This window comes from Palaemon carinicauda, chromosome 27 (genome assembly GCF_036898095.1).
Source record: "Palaemon carinicauda isolate YSFRI2023 chromosome 27, ASM3689809v2, whole genome shotgun sequence".
Classification (NCBI taxonomy): domain Eukaryota; kingdom Metazoa; phylum Arthropoda; class Malacostraca; order Decapoda; family Palaemonidae; genus Palaemon; species Palaemon carinicauda.
In genome coordinates, this window is record NC_090751.1 from 16,843,279 (window position 1) to 16,860,895 (window position 17,617).

Sequence of the window (17,617 nt, forward strand, 5' to 3'; positions counted from 1 at the left end):
GAGGGTGACTGCAGTGGAGTAGATGTTGAATATTACTGGAGCCAGGACGCATCCTTGATTTACTCCAGTTTCTACCCAGAAAAGTTGTGATTTACTACCACCCATACTTACACAGGCTTGCATATCATTGTATGAGTTTCTTAGAATGTTAAGGAATTTCGGAGGTACTCCAAATTTAGAGAGAGCAGTCCATAAAAGGTCTCTGTTCACTGTGTCGAAGGACTTTGTTAGATCGATAAAGGCTATGTGAAGATCATGGTTTTGCTCATGGCATTCCTCTTGTAGTTGTTGGGCCACGAATATCTTGTCACAAGTGCTGCATTCTTTACGAAAGCCACATTGTGTCTCTCTATATATACACACGTACATAAACACACAATAACTTTTCCTGAGCCCTGGTTTAGTGTTTCTGAAATGCCTTGGTTGAAATACAATTTGAAAGATTTAGACAGATTTAATCTCCTTATTTATCAATGCAGTACTTTTTATCCTTTACATTTTCTTTGTGTTTATCTATTATTTTTTTATTTGATAAATACCGTTTGGAGTTCATCCAATGAATATGCATTAGATTTATTGTTTTTTTTTTTTTTTTTTTTTTTTTTTTTTTAAAGTTCCTATTGAATATTATGGGTAGAGATAAAATAGACATAGCATCACCGGGAAGAAGTGATTTGGGATGAAATCAAACTCAATCGGCCTTTTCGTGTTTATCAGAATCTAATGATGTTATTGTCTGGAATTTCAAGAGGAGAAAACTGAATTATTTGACATGGTACAAAACTTCAGACAGTGTGAATTTAAGTTCCAAATGTTTTTTATAAATGTTTTCAATAGCTTGCAGACAATTGTTGAATATCTTGCTCTACATGAAGAAACAAAATTTTAACCTTAGATGTTCGTGTTATAAATAACTGTTGCTGGTTGAAGAAATTGCAATCAAGTATTTGGTCTTGTTCGATTATGTAAAATGAAATTGATTTTAGAGATAATCGGGATGGTTCTATTAGTGTTTTATTTGCAAGAAAGTACTTTTCATCGTTAGTAGTATACTCTTATCCCTTCACCATCAGCAGAATGATTGGTTTATCAAGAAACGAAGCGTGTATTTTGATACAAAGTTCATCATGTTTTGGGCATGGGAGGAAAATTATTTTTTTTTTTTTTAGTGGGGGGGGGAGGAAGATGAGACATGTAATAGTTTTGTCCTTATATTCTCTTCATAGTCTTAGAGAAAGTTTTTCCCTTTCAGATATAACAATGAGAATGTATTTAGCATTTGAACTTAGCTTTAGTTTTCCTTTATCATCATCATCATATACGCATATTGGCGCAAAGTATCTGTTAGATTCCGCCACTCGTCTCTATTTTGAGCTTTTAAATCAATGCCTCTCCATTCATCGTCTCCTACTTACCAATAGGACACCACAAAGTGGTGGAAAAAAGGCTTAAAATATAAATTTTCTTATAACCTTTAGACATGAAGAATTATACGAGTTTTAGGGTGGAATAGATTAGGCTAAAACATATTAATTACTTGCTGTGCTTGGCGTAGTGGCACTATAATTAGTTTTGTAAAGTTTTACCAGCTCATTTAAACTTGAGACGTAATTAGGGCTATGTGGCGCCCAGAGAATTAAAGTAGTTCATATATTAGATATATGTGTAGGATGTAAGATTATTAAAGTTTTTCATTCTTCTATATTTTTAATATACAAACATATACATTAACGTAAATAATACGCTACGATTTCATGTCCATATTCAGGTATGAGTCAAGCTTTAGTCTTCTGTGGATGGGATATTTAAAGGAATCGTTAATTCGTTAAATTATGAATGATAATGGGATACTTAACTTAGAAAGGTGCATCATAGGCGTTTGATGGTGGAGCTCCATAACCATTGCTAGGAGGAGCTGGGGCTCCATAACCATTGCTAGGAGCGGCAGGGGCTCCATAACCATTGCTAGGAGCAGGGGGGGCTCCATAACCATTGCTAGGAGCAGCTGGGGCTCCATAACCATTACTGGGAGCAGCACCTGCTCCATTACCATTGGAACCATAACCATTACCTTTTTTGCTACCATTTCTTTTTCCATTTCCATTCTTCTTGCCATTTCCATTTGAACCGTAGCCGTTATTTCCATTACCGTTGCTGTTTGATCCGTAACCATTATTTCCATTACCGTTGCTGTGTTTACCATAAGGGTCATAGGGAACAACCCCAATGAGTTCGTTGACAGAGTAGAAGTCTTCAGCATCAGCGCAGTCGAAGTTGAACCACCAATCACAGACGAGGTACTGTTGGTTGAAGATGGTTCCGTTGGGGCAGAGGAAGGAGTCCTGCTGGCGGCGTCCATTGGGTCTGTCCTGGCAGATGTGGAAGACCTGGCAACCTGCATCACGGGCAGTGTCGGCATAATATCCAGGGACATTCTGGGCATTGCAGTCGAATCCAGTATCAGGAACGAAAGCTAAGACAGGATAATCTACTCCTGGAACACCGCCTCCAGGGATGTTTTCTGCCAAGGCAGCAAGGGGATCTACCCCATAAGAGTTCTTGGGTGGTCCATAGCCGTTGCTTGGAGGAGCTCCATATCCATTACTTGGAGGAGCTGGAGGGGCTCCATACCCATTGGAAGGAGGACGCCTGTCGGCAGCTACAATGCTGAGAAGAGCTGTAAGAAATATATCTAGGTATAAATACGTTGTGTTATTCATGAAATATTTTAAGAAGTCTTTCGCATGTATACATTTCCCTATGTTTCTTTCAACTGCATGTACTTTGCTTTAAATTATATCAGTGTTTCTTCAATTAAATGTACTATTGGATCGAGTTGCTTACCACACACTGCAAAGGCCTTCATCATTGCTGCTCTATTTCGCTGATAGGTAACAGAGTCAGCGGAGGTGATCGACTGAATGATGGTTTGTGAAGAGAGACCAGAGTTTTTATAGTGACTTGGCTGCCCTGAATGATCTTTTTTTTTCGATGGCCTTTCCTGTCGTGCACTGGAGCAAGGTTATACAGAATTCATTATTGCATTAAGTCTGGACTTTGTGAGAGAGAGAGAGAGAGAGAGAGAGAGAGAGAGAGAGAGAGAGAGAGAGAGGAGAGAGAGAGAGAGAGAGAGAGAGAGAGAGAGAGAGAGAGAGAGAACTTGGTAACTTCTCATTGATTAAAAAACTTTCAAGATTAAAATTTAAACTAATCAGGTCATAATGGTAGTTCTGAAAAGTGATTTAATAATTTACCAAATTGATTTCATTATTTTTTAAGAGTTTTTCTTTGCTTAGATTTTTATTTCTTTTCCCCTCTTTTTCCTTTTTAGCGAAGACTAGATGTACAGGGAAATTTTTTTCGTAAAGTCCCATGGATTTATTTCGTGAATTTTACCAGATTTAGCCTAGTTTGAAGGTCCAGTGTTACTCAAATTAAGGTTGATATGGTCTTTGTTAGATTTTTAAAGTTGTGATACGTTTTTATTTAACGCTATTCTAAATTTCTATTTCATTGTTGTATTTATTACGTTATGCCTCCCTCTACGGTACTTAATATAATATGTTAGTTTTTTTATCATGCCCCGTATTTCATCAACATATGCTTAAAGCACATTTCTATTATCTGCGTAATTAGTGTTCGTGTCAGGCTTTATTAAATTCACATATCTTATTTGCGAAACGATACCTTTTTTTCATTTTGGAGATACGCTTATGCTATTCATATCAAACATACAATTAAGAATTTTTACAATTTAATCTTCTGCGACATGAATTCCACTTTGTTAGCACGTGTTTCATACAAGCTCGTACATTGTAACGGTTTTGCGTGTTTGTCTTATTGCTCGCTCCTCACTGCACTGATAATGGACCAACCAGTTTGGCGCATTATTAGTGCCGGGAAGAGCGAGGTTTTGCGTGTTTGTCTTATTGCTCGCTCTTCACTGCACTGATAATGGACCAACCAGTTTGGCGCATTATTAGTGCCGGGAAGAGCGAGGTTTTGCGTGTTTGTCTTATTGCTCGCTCTTCACTGCACTGATAATGGACCAACCAGTTTGGCGCATTATTAGTGCCGGGAAGAGCGAGGTTTTGCGTGTTTGTCTTATTGCTCGCTCTTCACTGCACTGATAATGGACCAACCAGTTTGGCGCATTATTAGTGCCGGGAAGAGCGAGGTTTTGCGTGTTTGTCTTATTGCTCGCTCTTCACTGCACTGATAATGGACCAACCAGTTTGGCGCATTATTAGTGCCGGGAAGAGCGAGGTTTTGCGTGTTTGTCTTATTGCTCGCTCTTCACTGCACTGATAATGGACCAACCAGTTTGGCGCATTATTAGTGCCGGGAAGAGCGAGGTTTTGCGTGTTTGTCTTATTGCTCGCTCTTCACTGCACTGATAATGGACCAACCAGTTTGGCGCATTATTAGTGCCGGGAAGAGCGAGGTTTTGCGTGTTTGTCTTATTGCTCGCTCTTCACTGCACAGATAATGGACCAGTTTTGCGCATTATTAGTGCCGGGAAGAGCGAGTGACAAGATAAAATAGCAAAACCGTCAGTGTACGAGCGTGTATGAAGCACATGGTTTACAGTAGCCAACTACTCGAATGACATTTTTTTTATTATTCGAACCATTTTATCCGTCCCTGTGTAAGATACCAGTATATCCTGTCATAAATGGAATATTGAACTTACTACTGTTCCATTTTCCTCTTTGCTGCATTAATGTTTCTACGATTTCATCGTAATTGCAGGTATTCGTCTTAAATCTTGACTATTAAGTTGAATATATGCGTATCACTTATTATTATTATTATTATTATTATTATTATTATTATTATTATTATTATTATTATTATTATTATTATTATTATTATTACTACTGTTTTTATCATTATCGATTGACGCGACCCGTCATAATGACTGCTAAATATTTCGATAAATATGCAAACAAACGCACATGTCATACTAGGGTATAACTACTCCATCTCCCCCCTTCCCCCCACACCCCCTACAAGATTGACGGCGAGAGCCGAGTACTTTGTATCCATATGTTGATGATAAGTTTTATCCAAAAACCTCATTCCCTATTGATAAAATTTTCCGGTTCAAAAACATCTTCCGAGTCCATACTTCCTCTGACGATCGCTGAAGGTCGGCATTGATTCCTAAAGGGATGGTAGTCATCACAATGGTTCCACATCAACTGCAAAAGCATTTTAAGAAAAAAGATTATTTTTAAATTATTTCTCCTTTCATAATTTCGTGTTTTTTATATAGGCCTGTTGATAAAGAGATAACATGATTAGAAGTTTTCTTGCTATCTTCTTCATTATTAAACTTTTGCTTTCTATAAGCGAAAAACTTATAAATTATATATATATATATATATATATATATATATATATATATATATATATATATATATGTATATATATATATATATATATATATATATATATATATATATATATATATATATATATATATATATATATATATATATATATATATATTTAGCCAGACACTTGCTCTATATTATATAGGGGGATTATTATTATTATTATTATTATTATTATTATTATTATTATTATTATTATTATTATTAGCTAACTACACCCCTAGTTGGGAAAGCTGGATGCTACAAGCTCAGGGGTTACAACACGGTAAGCAGCCCAGTGATGAAAGAAAATATGCCAATAGTGGATGAGATATTTAGGAAAAATTATTAAAAAAAGATATAACTATGAAACGATACTTGTCACCCTGTTCAGCAGAAGAGCATTTGCATCAAGTTTGAACTGATGAAGTTACACCAATTTAACAGCAAGATTAGGAAGATCATTCCACAATTTGATCATAGCTGGAATAAAACTAATCGAATACTGTGTAGTATTTAGTTTGTGGTGGAGACGGAAGACTGCTAGAATTAACTGCTTACATAGTACTACATATGGTACATTTCTGGGAAGATCTGAATACAACGGAGGTTCAAAATTATGAAAACTCATATGCAATATGCGCAAGGAACTAGCTCAACGATGGTGCCAGAGATATATCCAGATTAGGAATAAAGTCTTAAATAGACAGTAAGTTAAGATAAGGGTCACCAAATGACGGTGCTTCAAAAGTTTACTTACCATTTTCTCCATCCAGCTTACGTCTTTATTTTGGTGACTTGCATAAGTTGTAACACTTATCACACATATAACTCAGTTTAAACTTTTTAATGTTTTGTATTGAAATTTTTGAAGTCTAAACTGTAACGATGTCATTGGTGTTTGACATTTAATCTTCTTGCTTTCTTTTCGCACTTCGTAGGAAATTGCAAAGCTATTATTGAACTTGTGAAGTAGTTCCCATGAGGTACCGTGACTGTAACAGTAATTTAACTAAAACAAAATTTTTTTTGTGACTTTAAAGTTTCTATAGCTTTTATAGTTTATATCGAAAATATTTATTTTAATGTTGTCACGGTTTTTAAAATATTTAATTTTTCCTAGTTTTCTTTCCTGGGCCATTTTCCTTCATGGGGCCCCTGGGCTTGTAGCATCCGGCTTTTCCAACTAGGGTTGTAGCTGAGCTAATAATAATAATAATAATAATAATAATAATAATAATAATAATAATAATAATGACTTATGTTTTCGTAAGAAAAGTTTGCCAGACGTTTTATCAGATTTTAAACTTACTTTGTTTTTAAGAAGTATAGATTTAATAGGTAACATATAAACTTCTTTTTATAAATTTTTTATTTCATATGTCTATTATTTGATTATTTTCATTTGTTTATTACTTTAGATATATGTTATATTTTATCTTTCCTGAATTTATTCAGGCCAGCTCTGCAAGTCACGCTCGACTCATTGCTTGGTAAAAATACTTCCTTTTAATAATAATAAAATGGCCTACAGAGAACTTTGGTAGTGCATACATTTGATGTGTGAGTAGGATGTAAGTAGACATTTTTTCATTACTTCACATTTTTAAAATACAAAAATATATATTGACATACATAAAAACACCGATTTAAGGTTCATTTGCAGTCATGAGTGAAATGCTGCTCCCTGCAGATGAGATATTGCAGGAAGTCGATCATTCATTGGGTTATGGATTATGATTGAATACTTGATTTAGAAAGGTGCACCATAGGAGTTTGAAAGTGATGGTGGAGCTCCATATCCATTTCCGTTGCCATTTGAACCGTGGCCGTTATTGCCATTACCATTAGATCCATAACCATTATTTCCATTACCGTTGCCATTGGTATGTTTACCATAAGGGTCATAGGCGACAACCCCAATGAGTTCGTTGACTGAATAGAAGTCTTGAGCATCAGCACAGTCGAAGTTGAACCACCAATCACAAACAAGATACTGTTGGTTGAAGATGGTTCCGTTGGGGCAGAGGAAAGAGTCCTGCTGACGGCGTCCATTGGGCCTGTCCTGGCAGATGTGGAAGACCTGGCAGCGAGCCTGACGGTCAGTGTCGGCATAATAACCAGGTACATTCTGAGCATCGCAGGAGAAACGAGTATCAGGGACGGAGGCCAAGATAGGGTAGTCTTGACCAGGAACTCCACCGCCGGGAATATTCTCTGCCAAAGCAGCAATTTCCTTATCTACACCGTAGGAGTTCCTTGGTGGTCCATAGCCATTGCTTGGTGGAGCTCCATATCCATTGCTTGGGCGTTTGTCTGCAGCTACAAGGCTAAGAAGAGCTGAAAAAATAGAAACAATATAATCTGCATTAAATATTCAATTCTAGAATTATCTAGCTTTCACTTATTAGCCACCAGTTGTATAAAGTCATTGTTATTTAATAGGTACTCACCACACACTACAAAGGCCTTCATCGTTGCTGGTGTATGTGGCTGAAATGGACCAGGATCTACAGAGGTGATCGACTGAGTGATGTCTCCTTATGGGAGTCCCGAGTTTATATAGTTCCTGACTTGCATGATTTCTCTCATATCATGAGGCCATTCTGGTCATGCGTTTGTGCAAGGCCATTCAATAGGGAAAATTCCGATTTATATCATTTTTTCATTTATATATATATATATATATATATATATATATATATATATATATATATATATATATATACACACATACATACATACATACATACATACATAAAGTGATCTGATCACTGGTTCATTATGTATTATGGTGAACTGAGAAAGTACTACTGAAATGGTCATATTTACAAATGATTTTTTGAAATGTTTTGGCCCTAATGGCATTTGAAAGATTTAGATATCAGTTTAGTGTCCCTATTTAACTATACATTCATTTGTATCCTTTATATTTACTTTCTTGTATATTTATCTTCCATTTTTTTATTTTCAAACTAGAAGTATAATTAGTTCTTTTTGAATTTTTAATCTCTGACATTAATGTCAATTCAGAGATTTTGCTGTAGGTTTATTATTTCACTTTTTTTTTTAGTTTTCTAGTTAATTTGATATAAGTAGAGGTGATATGGACAGTTTATCGCTCGGAAGAACCGATTTGGGATACAAACAAGTATAAAGCTGTGAAAAAATTTTTTTTAGTGAACTTTCACAATTTTAGAAGCTCATTTGTGTTACGTTGAATTCTTTATTCTGGTATATATTCATATATAATGTTCCCTCAATTCTAAAAGAAAGGAAACCATCCATATACACATGTTATGCAGAAGACTTGAAATTAAACTCTTTCTTGGCATTTTGCTTTCAATAAAATCTTAATGTGTTATTGTTTAGAATTTTCATTGTTTACAGGACGAAAAAACTTCAGAAAACTCGTTTTTATTCTTATTTTCAGTAAATTTAGAAGCATTATGTGAAGCGTCTTGTGCTTTATGATGAAACCAAATGTACGTATAAGGTTGTTGTTAAATAAAGGCTATTGCTAGTAGAAGAAATTGTAATTCAGTAATTTGGCCTTGGTGAATTTTGGCAATTTAAATTGATTATAGAGCTACATTAGTCGCTTCTATTTAGAGAAAGTTATACATTTTGGATATATAAGATCCTTTTATCACCTTACCTAACTGTAGAATGAGGAGCTTATCAAGGAACGATGTGTTTTTGATACTCAGGCTATCATTGATAACCTTTTATAGAGGGTGGATCCTAAAATGAGCATTATTTATGATTTTGACAGTAAAATAAGATTAAGAATGTAATATTACTGTTTCTGTGCTATAAAAGGGTTTCAGAGAACCTTTTTTGGTCTCAAATATATCCTTGAAAATTAATAACACAGTAGTAGGGTGGCCAGGGCACCAGCCACCCGTTGAGATACTACCGGTAGAGAGTTATTAGGTCCTTTGACTGGCTAGACAGTACTACATTGGATCCTTCTCTCTGGTTACGGTTCACTTTCCGTTTGCCTACACATACACCGAATAGTCCTCTATCCTCATACACCTAACAACACTGAAATTGCCGAACAATTCTTCTTCACCCAGGGGCTTGACTACTGCACTGTAATTGTTCAGTGTACTTTCCTCTTGGTAAAGGTAGAAGAGAGACTTTAGCTAAGGTAAGCAGCTCTTCTAGGAGGACACTCCAAAATGAAACCATTGTTCTCTATTCATGGGTAGTTCTATAACCTCTATACCATGGTCTTCCACTGCCTTGGATCAGAGTTCTCTTGCTTGAGGGTACACTCTGGCACATTAGTCTATCTAATTTATCTTTCTCTTGTTTTGTTAAAGTTTTATAGTTTATATTGAAGTATTTATTTAGATGTTGCTGGTTTTAAAATATTTAAGTTTTCCTTGTTTCCTTTCCTAACTCATCTATTTTCCCTGTTGGGGCCCCTGGGCTTATAGGATCCTGCTTTTCCAACTAGGGTTGTAGCTTAGCAAGTAATAATGATAATAGTAATAATATTAATGATAATGATAATAATGAATGGGAGCCTAGGGGGAATTTTTTTCTTACAGTTTAAAAAATACCGTATTGTCTACGGTCTAAAATCTGTCTACATCGATTTGGTAAATGTGTAAAAATTTCACACGTTGTATATAAAAATTTACGTCTTTGAGTACATATATTTCCCTCGGGTGTTTCTGTAGATAATTACTTGAAGGAAGATGGTTCATTATCCAGAGTTTTCGCTAACAGTGTATCTTAGCCTCCTTCCTGGTATCACGGTGTCACGTATTGCGTCAAGTTTAGTGTTTTCTTGGGAATTACGATAACTAAATTCAAATATATTAAACTTCACTTCAGCCTATTGATTTTCGAGATACGAAATATGTCTTTACCTACTAATCTCTTTTGTTCCATATATACAGTATATCTGCTCGTGCATAGGTTGACCATTTGCAATTATTATTATTATTATTATTATTATTATTATTATTATTATTATTATTACTTATGTGTACGCGGTTTGGGGTATTATTTTTCAAGATTTCTTAATTTTTGTTTAGCAGTAAATCTGATTAACATAGGATTATAATTTTGTTAAAATTAGGTGATCATTATGTGACCGGTACACGAGGATCAACTTTCGGGAGAAATCAGTTCAGGTTTAACGGTTTGACCATTTGATGCCCTTTCGACCGTTTGAGAGAAGAGCTTTCTTTTGGAAGGGCCTTGGCTGGACCCCAGCCTGTCTAACAGAAGTCAGTTCCGGTAAGAAAAGGTACTACTTTCAAGTAGTTATAGAGAAGGGCATGGTGTTAACTGGTTTCTTTGTATTTTTTTTTATAGTTATGCATGTATTATACGAAAATAAAATTCATCTTAAAGTCACTAGATATGAAGAATGATAAGACTATAAATTAGACTAGATTAGGTTAAAATATATTGAGTTCTAGTATTCTGGGCTACTATGAAATTGCCATTTTATATATATACATATAGACTGCTTTGAAATATAATTTTATTTTACTTCTATATACTTTTGAAGTGATTTAGGTATATGTCGTCCACAAAACTTATATTTGATATGCGGGTTGGATGTAAACATACATTTTTTAAATTTTCTTTATGTTTTTATTATACAAAAATATACATTGGCATACATAACACTTTCCAATTTCATGTCCATTATCAGGCATGAGTTAAATGTTGATCCTTCATTGATGATGTATATCAGGGAATCGTTCTATGGTTGAGGTATGGAGGATGATTGGGTACTTGATTTAGAAAGGTGCACCATAGGAGTTTGAAAGTGATGGTGGAGCTCCATATCCATTTCCGTTGCCATTTGAACCGTGGCCGTTATTGCCATTACCATTAGATCCATAGCCATTATTTCCATTACCGTTGCCATTGCTATGTTTACCATAAGGGTCATAGGCGACAACCCCAATGAGTTCGTTGACGGAATAGAAGTCTTGAGCATCAGCACAGTCGAAGTTGAACCACCAATCACAAACAAGATACTGTTGGTTGAAGATGGTGCCGTTGGGGCAGAGGAAAGAGTCCTGCTGACGGCGTCCATTGGGCCTGTCCTGGCATATGTGGAAGACCTGGCAGCGAGCCTGACGGTCAGTGTCGGCATAATAACCAGGTACATTCTGAGTATCGCAGGAGAAACGAGTATCAGGGACGGAGGCCAAGATAGGGTAGTCTTGACCAGGAACTCCACCGCCGGGAATATTCTCTGCCAAAGCAGCAATTTCCTTATCTACACCGTAGGAGTTCCTTGGTGGTCCATAGCCATTGCTTGGTGGAGCTCCATATCCATTGCTTGGGCGTTTGTCTGCAGCTACAAGGCTAAGAATAGCTGGAGAGAAGACAAAATGGAAACAATATAATTTGCATTAAATATTAGGTCGAGAATTATCTAGCTTCCTCTTCTTAGCTATCAGTTGTATAAAGTAAATGTTATTTAGTTGATACTCACCACACACTACAAAGGCCTTCATCGTTGCTGGTGTATGTGGCTGGAATGGACCAGGATCTACAGAGGTGATCGACTGAGTGATGTCTCCTTATGGGAGACCCGAGTTTATATAGGTCCTTGCTTGCATGATTTCTCTTATCATGATGGCCATTCTGGTCATGCGTTTGTGCAAGGCAATTTAATAGGCAGTAATTCTACTTTGTCTTATCATGTATATTTTCTTATTTGATTCACACACATGCATTTTTATCCGTAGGGTTATATATATATATATATATATATATATATATATATATATATATATATATATATATATATATACTGTATGTATATATATGTATGTATGTATGTGTATATATATATATATATATATATATATATATATATATATACTGTATGTATATATATGTATGTATGTATGTGTATATGTATATATATATATATATATATATATATATATATATATATATATATATATGTATGTATATATATATATATATATATATATATATATATATATATATATATATATATATATATATACTGTATATATTGTATATACTGTATGTATATATATATGTATGTATGTATATATATATATATATATATATATATATATATATATTATATATATATATATATGTATGTATATTTGTTACGCATGTAATAATAGTCCAGTTAGCTGTGAAAGCATCACTGGAATAGGCATTTAAAAAAAAAAGTTCTTTTAAATGACATTTTTGAAAATGATTCTTTTAAATACTTTTATCGTTGAACGTTTTAGATAATTGTTTTTGTTCTTATTTATAAATACATTTATTTGTATCCTGTTTAATTACTTTTTTGGGTATATATATTTCATAATATTAATAATGGAAGTCGAAGAATAGTAGTTCTTCATAAAATTTTATTCTGCCTTTGTAAAGCTAATCCAAAAGTTCTTCTCTAGATGTATCATTCCACTTACTTTTCTAGTTAATTTTACAAGAGTAGAGATGATATGGACGTTGTATAACTCGGTAAAAGTGATTTTGGATACACATTCGGTGAGTAGAAAGATGTAGGCATTGCTAAGACAACTTTCAGAACTTTTTATAAGCTTCTCTGTGTTATATGGATTTATACATGCTCATATCATCATAGTTACTGGCAGTATGGTGACGGATTGGGTTTAAGGCGTTACACATGATGTGTTTTCGGCTTCTATTCCTGATTCCTGTTGGCTGATCTTACTCAAATCAGTATGGAACGGCAGGGATCACTTGCCTTAGATAGGCACTGCGCATCACAAGCTATCCTTTGATGAATTTACCAAATGAATCTATTGATTTAGTCAATCTATGACTGGCGAAATTAACTGAGGTCCTTTGCGTCAGTTGGCATGGGAGGAAATGATGATGATGATGATATCCTCATCATAATCTCCTTCTACGCATATACAGTAGACGCAAAGAGCCTAGTTTCGATATCGCCAGTCGTCTCTGTGTTGAACTTTTAGATCAATGCTCCTCCATTTATCGTCTTCTACTTCCCTCTTTATAGTCCTCAGCTATGCAGGACTGGGTCTTCCAATTCTTCTTGTGCCTTGTGGAGGCCAGTGAAAAGTTTGGTGATTCACTCCCCTTGGGAATTCGAAGAGCATGCCCAAACCATCTCCATCTACCCCTCACCATATCATCCACATATGACACTTGAGTTATCTCCCTTATAGTTTCATTTCTAATCCTGTCCTGCCATTAAATCTCAATATTCTTCTATGGGCTTTGTTCTCAAATCTACAAAATCTGTTGGATATTGTTCCATTGTCATTCCACGACTCATACAGTAACACCGATCTCACTAAACTGATATATAGCCTGATTTTTATATGTAATTTCAAGCGATTTGATTTCCAAATTTTACTTAACCTAGCCATTGTCTGATTTGCTTTATCCAATCTTTCATTAAACTCTAACTCTAAAAACCCTCTATTAGAGATCATAGTTCCTAAATATTGAAATGATTCCACCTTTCCAATTATATTTCATCTTCCATTGCATATTCCGTTCTCATCATCTCAGTCTTTCTTCTATTTATATTAAGCCCAACCTCATGTGATATTCCATGCATTTGGGTAAGCGAGCTTTGTAAGTCCTGTGGCATTTTGCTAACAAGGACAGCGTCATCAGTATACTGTAGGTCCGGTAATTTCCTGTTATCAATCCAGTCCAGTCCTTCTCCACCATCCTCAACTGTTCTATTCATTACAAAATACATGAGGAGGATAAACAACGTAGGTGGCACGTTCCCTTCGAGTATTCTACTGTTCATTGGAAATTCATTTGATATTACTCTAAATTCATATATAATGTTCCCTTATTTCTAAAAGAAAGGAAACCATCTCTATCGGATACAATATGTAATGCTCTAGACTTGAAATTAAACTCTCAATCTTGCCATTTTATTTTCAGCAAAATCTCAGGATTTTATTGCCTAGAATTGAAATGAGTGAAAACTGAATCATCTATAGGACGTGAAACTTCAGCCTTTATGAATATTTGGTTGAAATGTCTTTGTCAGTTTTCATAAAAGTTAACAGATACTTTTTATTTGTTTAGTGCTACATTAAGACGACAAATTTCTTCATTCGATCGTCGTGTTAAAAAAGGTTGTTGGTTTTCTAAGAAATTGTAATTCAGTATTTGGTCTTGTTCGATTTTGTAAAATGATATTGATTTAAGAGGTAGTCTGTGTGTTTTTTATTAGCATTTTATTTACAGGAAAGTACCTTTCGTCGTTAGTAGCATACTCTTATCACCTTACCAACAACAGAATGATTGGTTTATCCAGAAACGAAGCATCTATTTTGATACTAAGTTCATCATGTTTTGGGGGTGGGGAGCAAATGAAGTATTTTTTTTTGGCGGGTGGGGGTTGGCCCAACGGTGGACATGTAATATTTTTTTGTTTATATTCTATAAATCTTTTCAGAGAAAGTTTATTCCTTTCCGTTATAGCAATGAAAATATTTTTAGTGTTTGAAATCAAATTTAGTTTTCCTTCACTGTATATGAATAACATTTTTGTTTGGATAATTTTGCATAGTTTCAAGGATACAGTATTATCTGAAGTTCAAAATTGTAGGTTATTTCGATTGATATGTAAAAATTTCTCATATTTTCAGCTTTTGCATCTCTGAGAACTTCGTTTAACCCCTGTCCATTTGGTGGGTAATTCTGTAAGAAATGTTCCCAATGTTCCTTTTTATTGCCAATGTATCTTTACCTGTCTGATGTTATCTTGGGTCTCATTATGTCCAGTTTTGTATTTTTCTCTTATGAATTAGGGTCACAAAAGTCAAACACATTAATGTACATCTCATCTTGTTAGCTTTTGAAATATGAAATATGCTTCTACACCTGCTAACCTTCTTTGTTCAAGATATACTGTAGATTTGCTCACATTGGTGACATATGGCAGTTTTTATTATTATTATTATTATTATTATTATTATTATTATTATTTAATATTATATTATTATTATTATTATTATTATTATTTTCTTTTTTTAAATATAAAACTTACCTGCTGGTTATATAAGAATGGCTAAAGTCCCTCGACGCCCGGCAGAAAATTCAAAATCTCGTGGCTATCGCAGATATACCAGGTGTATACTAGCGCCCTTGCGGTAGACAGGCCAAACTAATCCAACCAATTCAGACCTTCTCTGCCGCCCTACTGGCTAGAACGTTGGAAATTCTCTCGCAATTTACTTTGATTTGGACGATTTATTTGGTGATGTACTCTGTTTTTTTGTTTTGGGCTTCCGCATTAGTAATTTCTCTTTTATATTTTCTAGAAATCTTTATTGTTTTGTGTTTATTTAGTTAATTTTGACCCTTGTTATTGTTTGGATCTCTCTCGTAATTTTTCAATATGGCCGACCCCTCCCCTGTATATAGGAAGTGTATTAAAGGTTGTCATACTCGCTTTACTAAAGCTTCTATTGATCCACATACAATTTGTGTAAAGTGTTGGGGTAAATCTTGTACTTTTGGGGATCGGTGTGAAGGATGTTGCTCTTTAACCGAAAGTGAGTGGGTAGCTTATGAGCACTATACTCAGAAATTAGAGAGAGACAGGATTAGATGCAGTTCTTCCTGTTCTGTAGAATTACCTGTATCCGATTTCATTGATCCTATTCCTTCCCCCATAGTGGTAGATCAGGAACCGAAAGAACCTACAATGAAGGATATGTTGTTCGCTATTCAAGCTCTCGGCATGAGAGTTGAATCGTTAGCGGCGGACAAAATGCAAATTATGTCGGAAATTAATATACATAAAAGTTGTTGAACAGGAGACCAATCATGTGTAAAAAGTTTGACTAATGTGTTCAGTGTTGTGGAGGGTGCGTCTGAACGATCCTGTTGTTCGCCTAGCCTAAGACCTCTGTCAAGCTCCCGGACCCAGGGGAGAAGTTATGTCAAACAACGAAAGGGAACGAGAAGCATCATCAATCGCACAGACGTCCCCTTGAGCGTTCCTGCTGTTGTATCACAGGTCGCTCACCCTCACTGCAGGAAAGGTGAGGTTTGTGCTTTATCTCCTTCTTCGGATGAAGGTTCGTGTGATGAGGTCTGGCGTCAAGCCTCTAGACCATTTAAGAGAAAAGCACATGCAGTGGAACAACGGCGCGATTCCTCTCCGCAACAGCCAGGCTGTAGTCATTGGGATACACCGGAACGTTTTCAGTCCCATGACAGGTATTCGCCTGCGAAACGCTCTGACGTGGGTTCCGATATGGATAAAGGTTTGATACAGTCAGATGCGGAGCTAATTCCTGGTTGGGGTGTTACAGTTCATGCTCCGCCACTTCCATCAGACTGGTGCTCGTCTCCCGAAAGTGGGGAACGGTTTGGAAACGATGAGGTAGGAGAATTCGCATTGGAGGAGGCAGCGCAAATATCGCCTCAAGGTGATCCCAATTGGTCTGTGTTGTTGGGCATGAAGCAGCAGCTCTCGTCGCTTATGCAGTCATATCAGCCTGCTGTTGACAGTGCGGCTGGGCGTCAGTCTTCCGTTTTAGACCCGTTGTCACACAGGCGGCCTGTTGTCTCCGGTACTGACGTATTATCGCACAGGCGATCTCCCAGTCGCAGTGTTCAACGGCAGGTCGAGGTAGATGCATCTCGTCAGAGTTCTGCTTCTCAACATCGATTGATCACGCATATGGCCGATCGTCAGGCTTCCAAACGTGGCGACGCTTGCCAAGTAACGAAGCGGCCCGCTCAGTGGCATGACGGAAGCGGGCGCGATACGGAGCATCAGCGTCATCGCCAGGTAGACGCTAATCGTCATAGTGACTACACACCGCAGTTAACCCATGACACTGCAGAGCATCAGCGTCAGCGGCAAGCAGACGCTAAGCATCAGCGCGACGACACACGCCAGTCAACCCATGATGTGATGGAGCATCAGCGTCATCGGCAGGCAGATGTGGCGCGCCATGATGCGGCGGAGCGTCAGCGTCACCGCCTGCCAGATACTACCCTTGACACCACACGTCAGTCTACCCGCGACGGTACTCGGCAGTCAATCCATGACTCCTCTCGCCAGCCAATCCATGACGCTACACGTCAGTCGACTGTATTCGCATCGCGTCAGTTTGATGATGTTTCACAAAACGATCGTGACAACAAATGGAAGGCTAGTGATTGTCAGACGGATGGGAATATTAAACAGCGCAAGCATGCCCATGTCAGCACTGATGCGCCTGCACAGG

At 36.4% G+C, this 17,617-nt stretch overlaps 4 protein-coding genes across 4 annotated transcripts in view; all 4 read right to left on the reverse strand.

Moving 5' to 3' along the window:
• The window catches only part of LOC137620824 (uncharacterized), a 4,048-nt gene extending 3,943 nt beyond the window's left edge, over positions 1–105 (reverse strand). Inside the window, exon 1 of the mRNA XM_068351272.1 lies at positions 1–105. This exon is cut by the window's left edge and continues 39 nt beyond it. Coding sequence (XP_068207373.1) covers positions 1–105 — 105 coding nt within the window.
• Positions 106–1,856: 1,751 nt separating this feature from the next.
• On the reverse strand, positions 1,857–2,720 carry LOC137620825 (pro-resilin-like). Its single transcript, XM_068351273.1, has one exon. The coding sequence runs from the start codon at positions 2,718–2,720 to the stop codon at positions 1,857–1,859; it is 864 nt and encodes a 287-aa protein (XP_068207374.1).
• A 4,400-nt stretch (positions 2,721–7,120) lies between these two features.
• Positions 7,121–7,896, reverse strand: LOC137621115 (pro-resilin-like). Its single transcript, XM_068351545.1, has 2 exons — positions 7,832–7,896; positions 7,121–7,718 (listed from the first exon to the last, which is right to left on the reverse strand). The coding sequence occupies exons 1-2, from the start codon at positions 7,851–7,853 to the stop codon at positions 7,132–7,134; spliced, it is 609 nt and encodes a 202-aa protein (XP_068207646.1). The 5' UTR covers positions 7,854–7,896; the 3' UTR covers positions 7,121–7,131.
• Positions 7,897–11,149: 3,253 nt separating this feature from the next.
• Positions 11,150–16,049, reverse strand: LOC137620826 (uncharacterized). The gene is made up of 3 exons (XM_068351274.1): positions 16,013–16,049; positions 11,287–11,736; positions 11,150–11,211 (listed from the first exon to the last, which is right to left on the reverse strand). Exons 1-3 carry the CDS (start codon positions 16,047–16,049, stop codon positions 11,150–11,152), a joined length of 549 nt encoding a protein of 182 aa, XP_068207375.1.
• Positions 16,050–17,617: the final 1,568 nt, after the last annotated feature.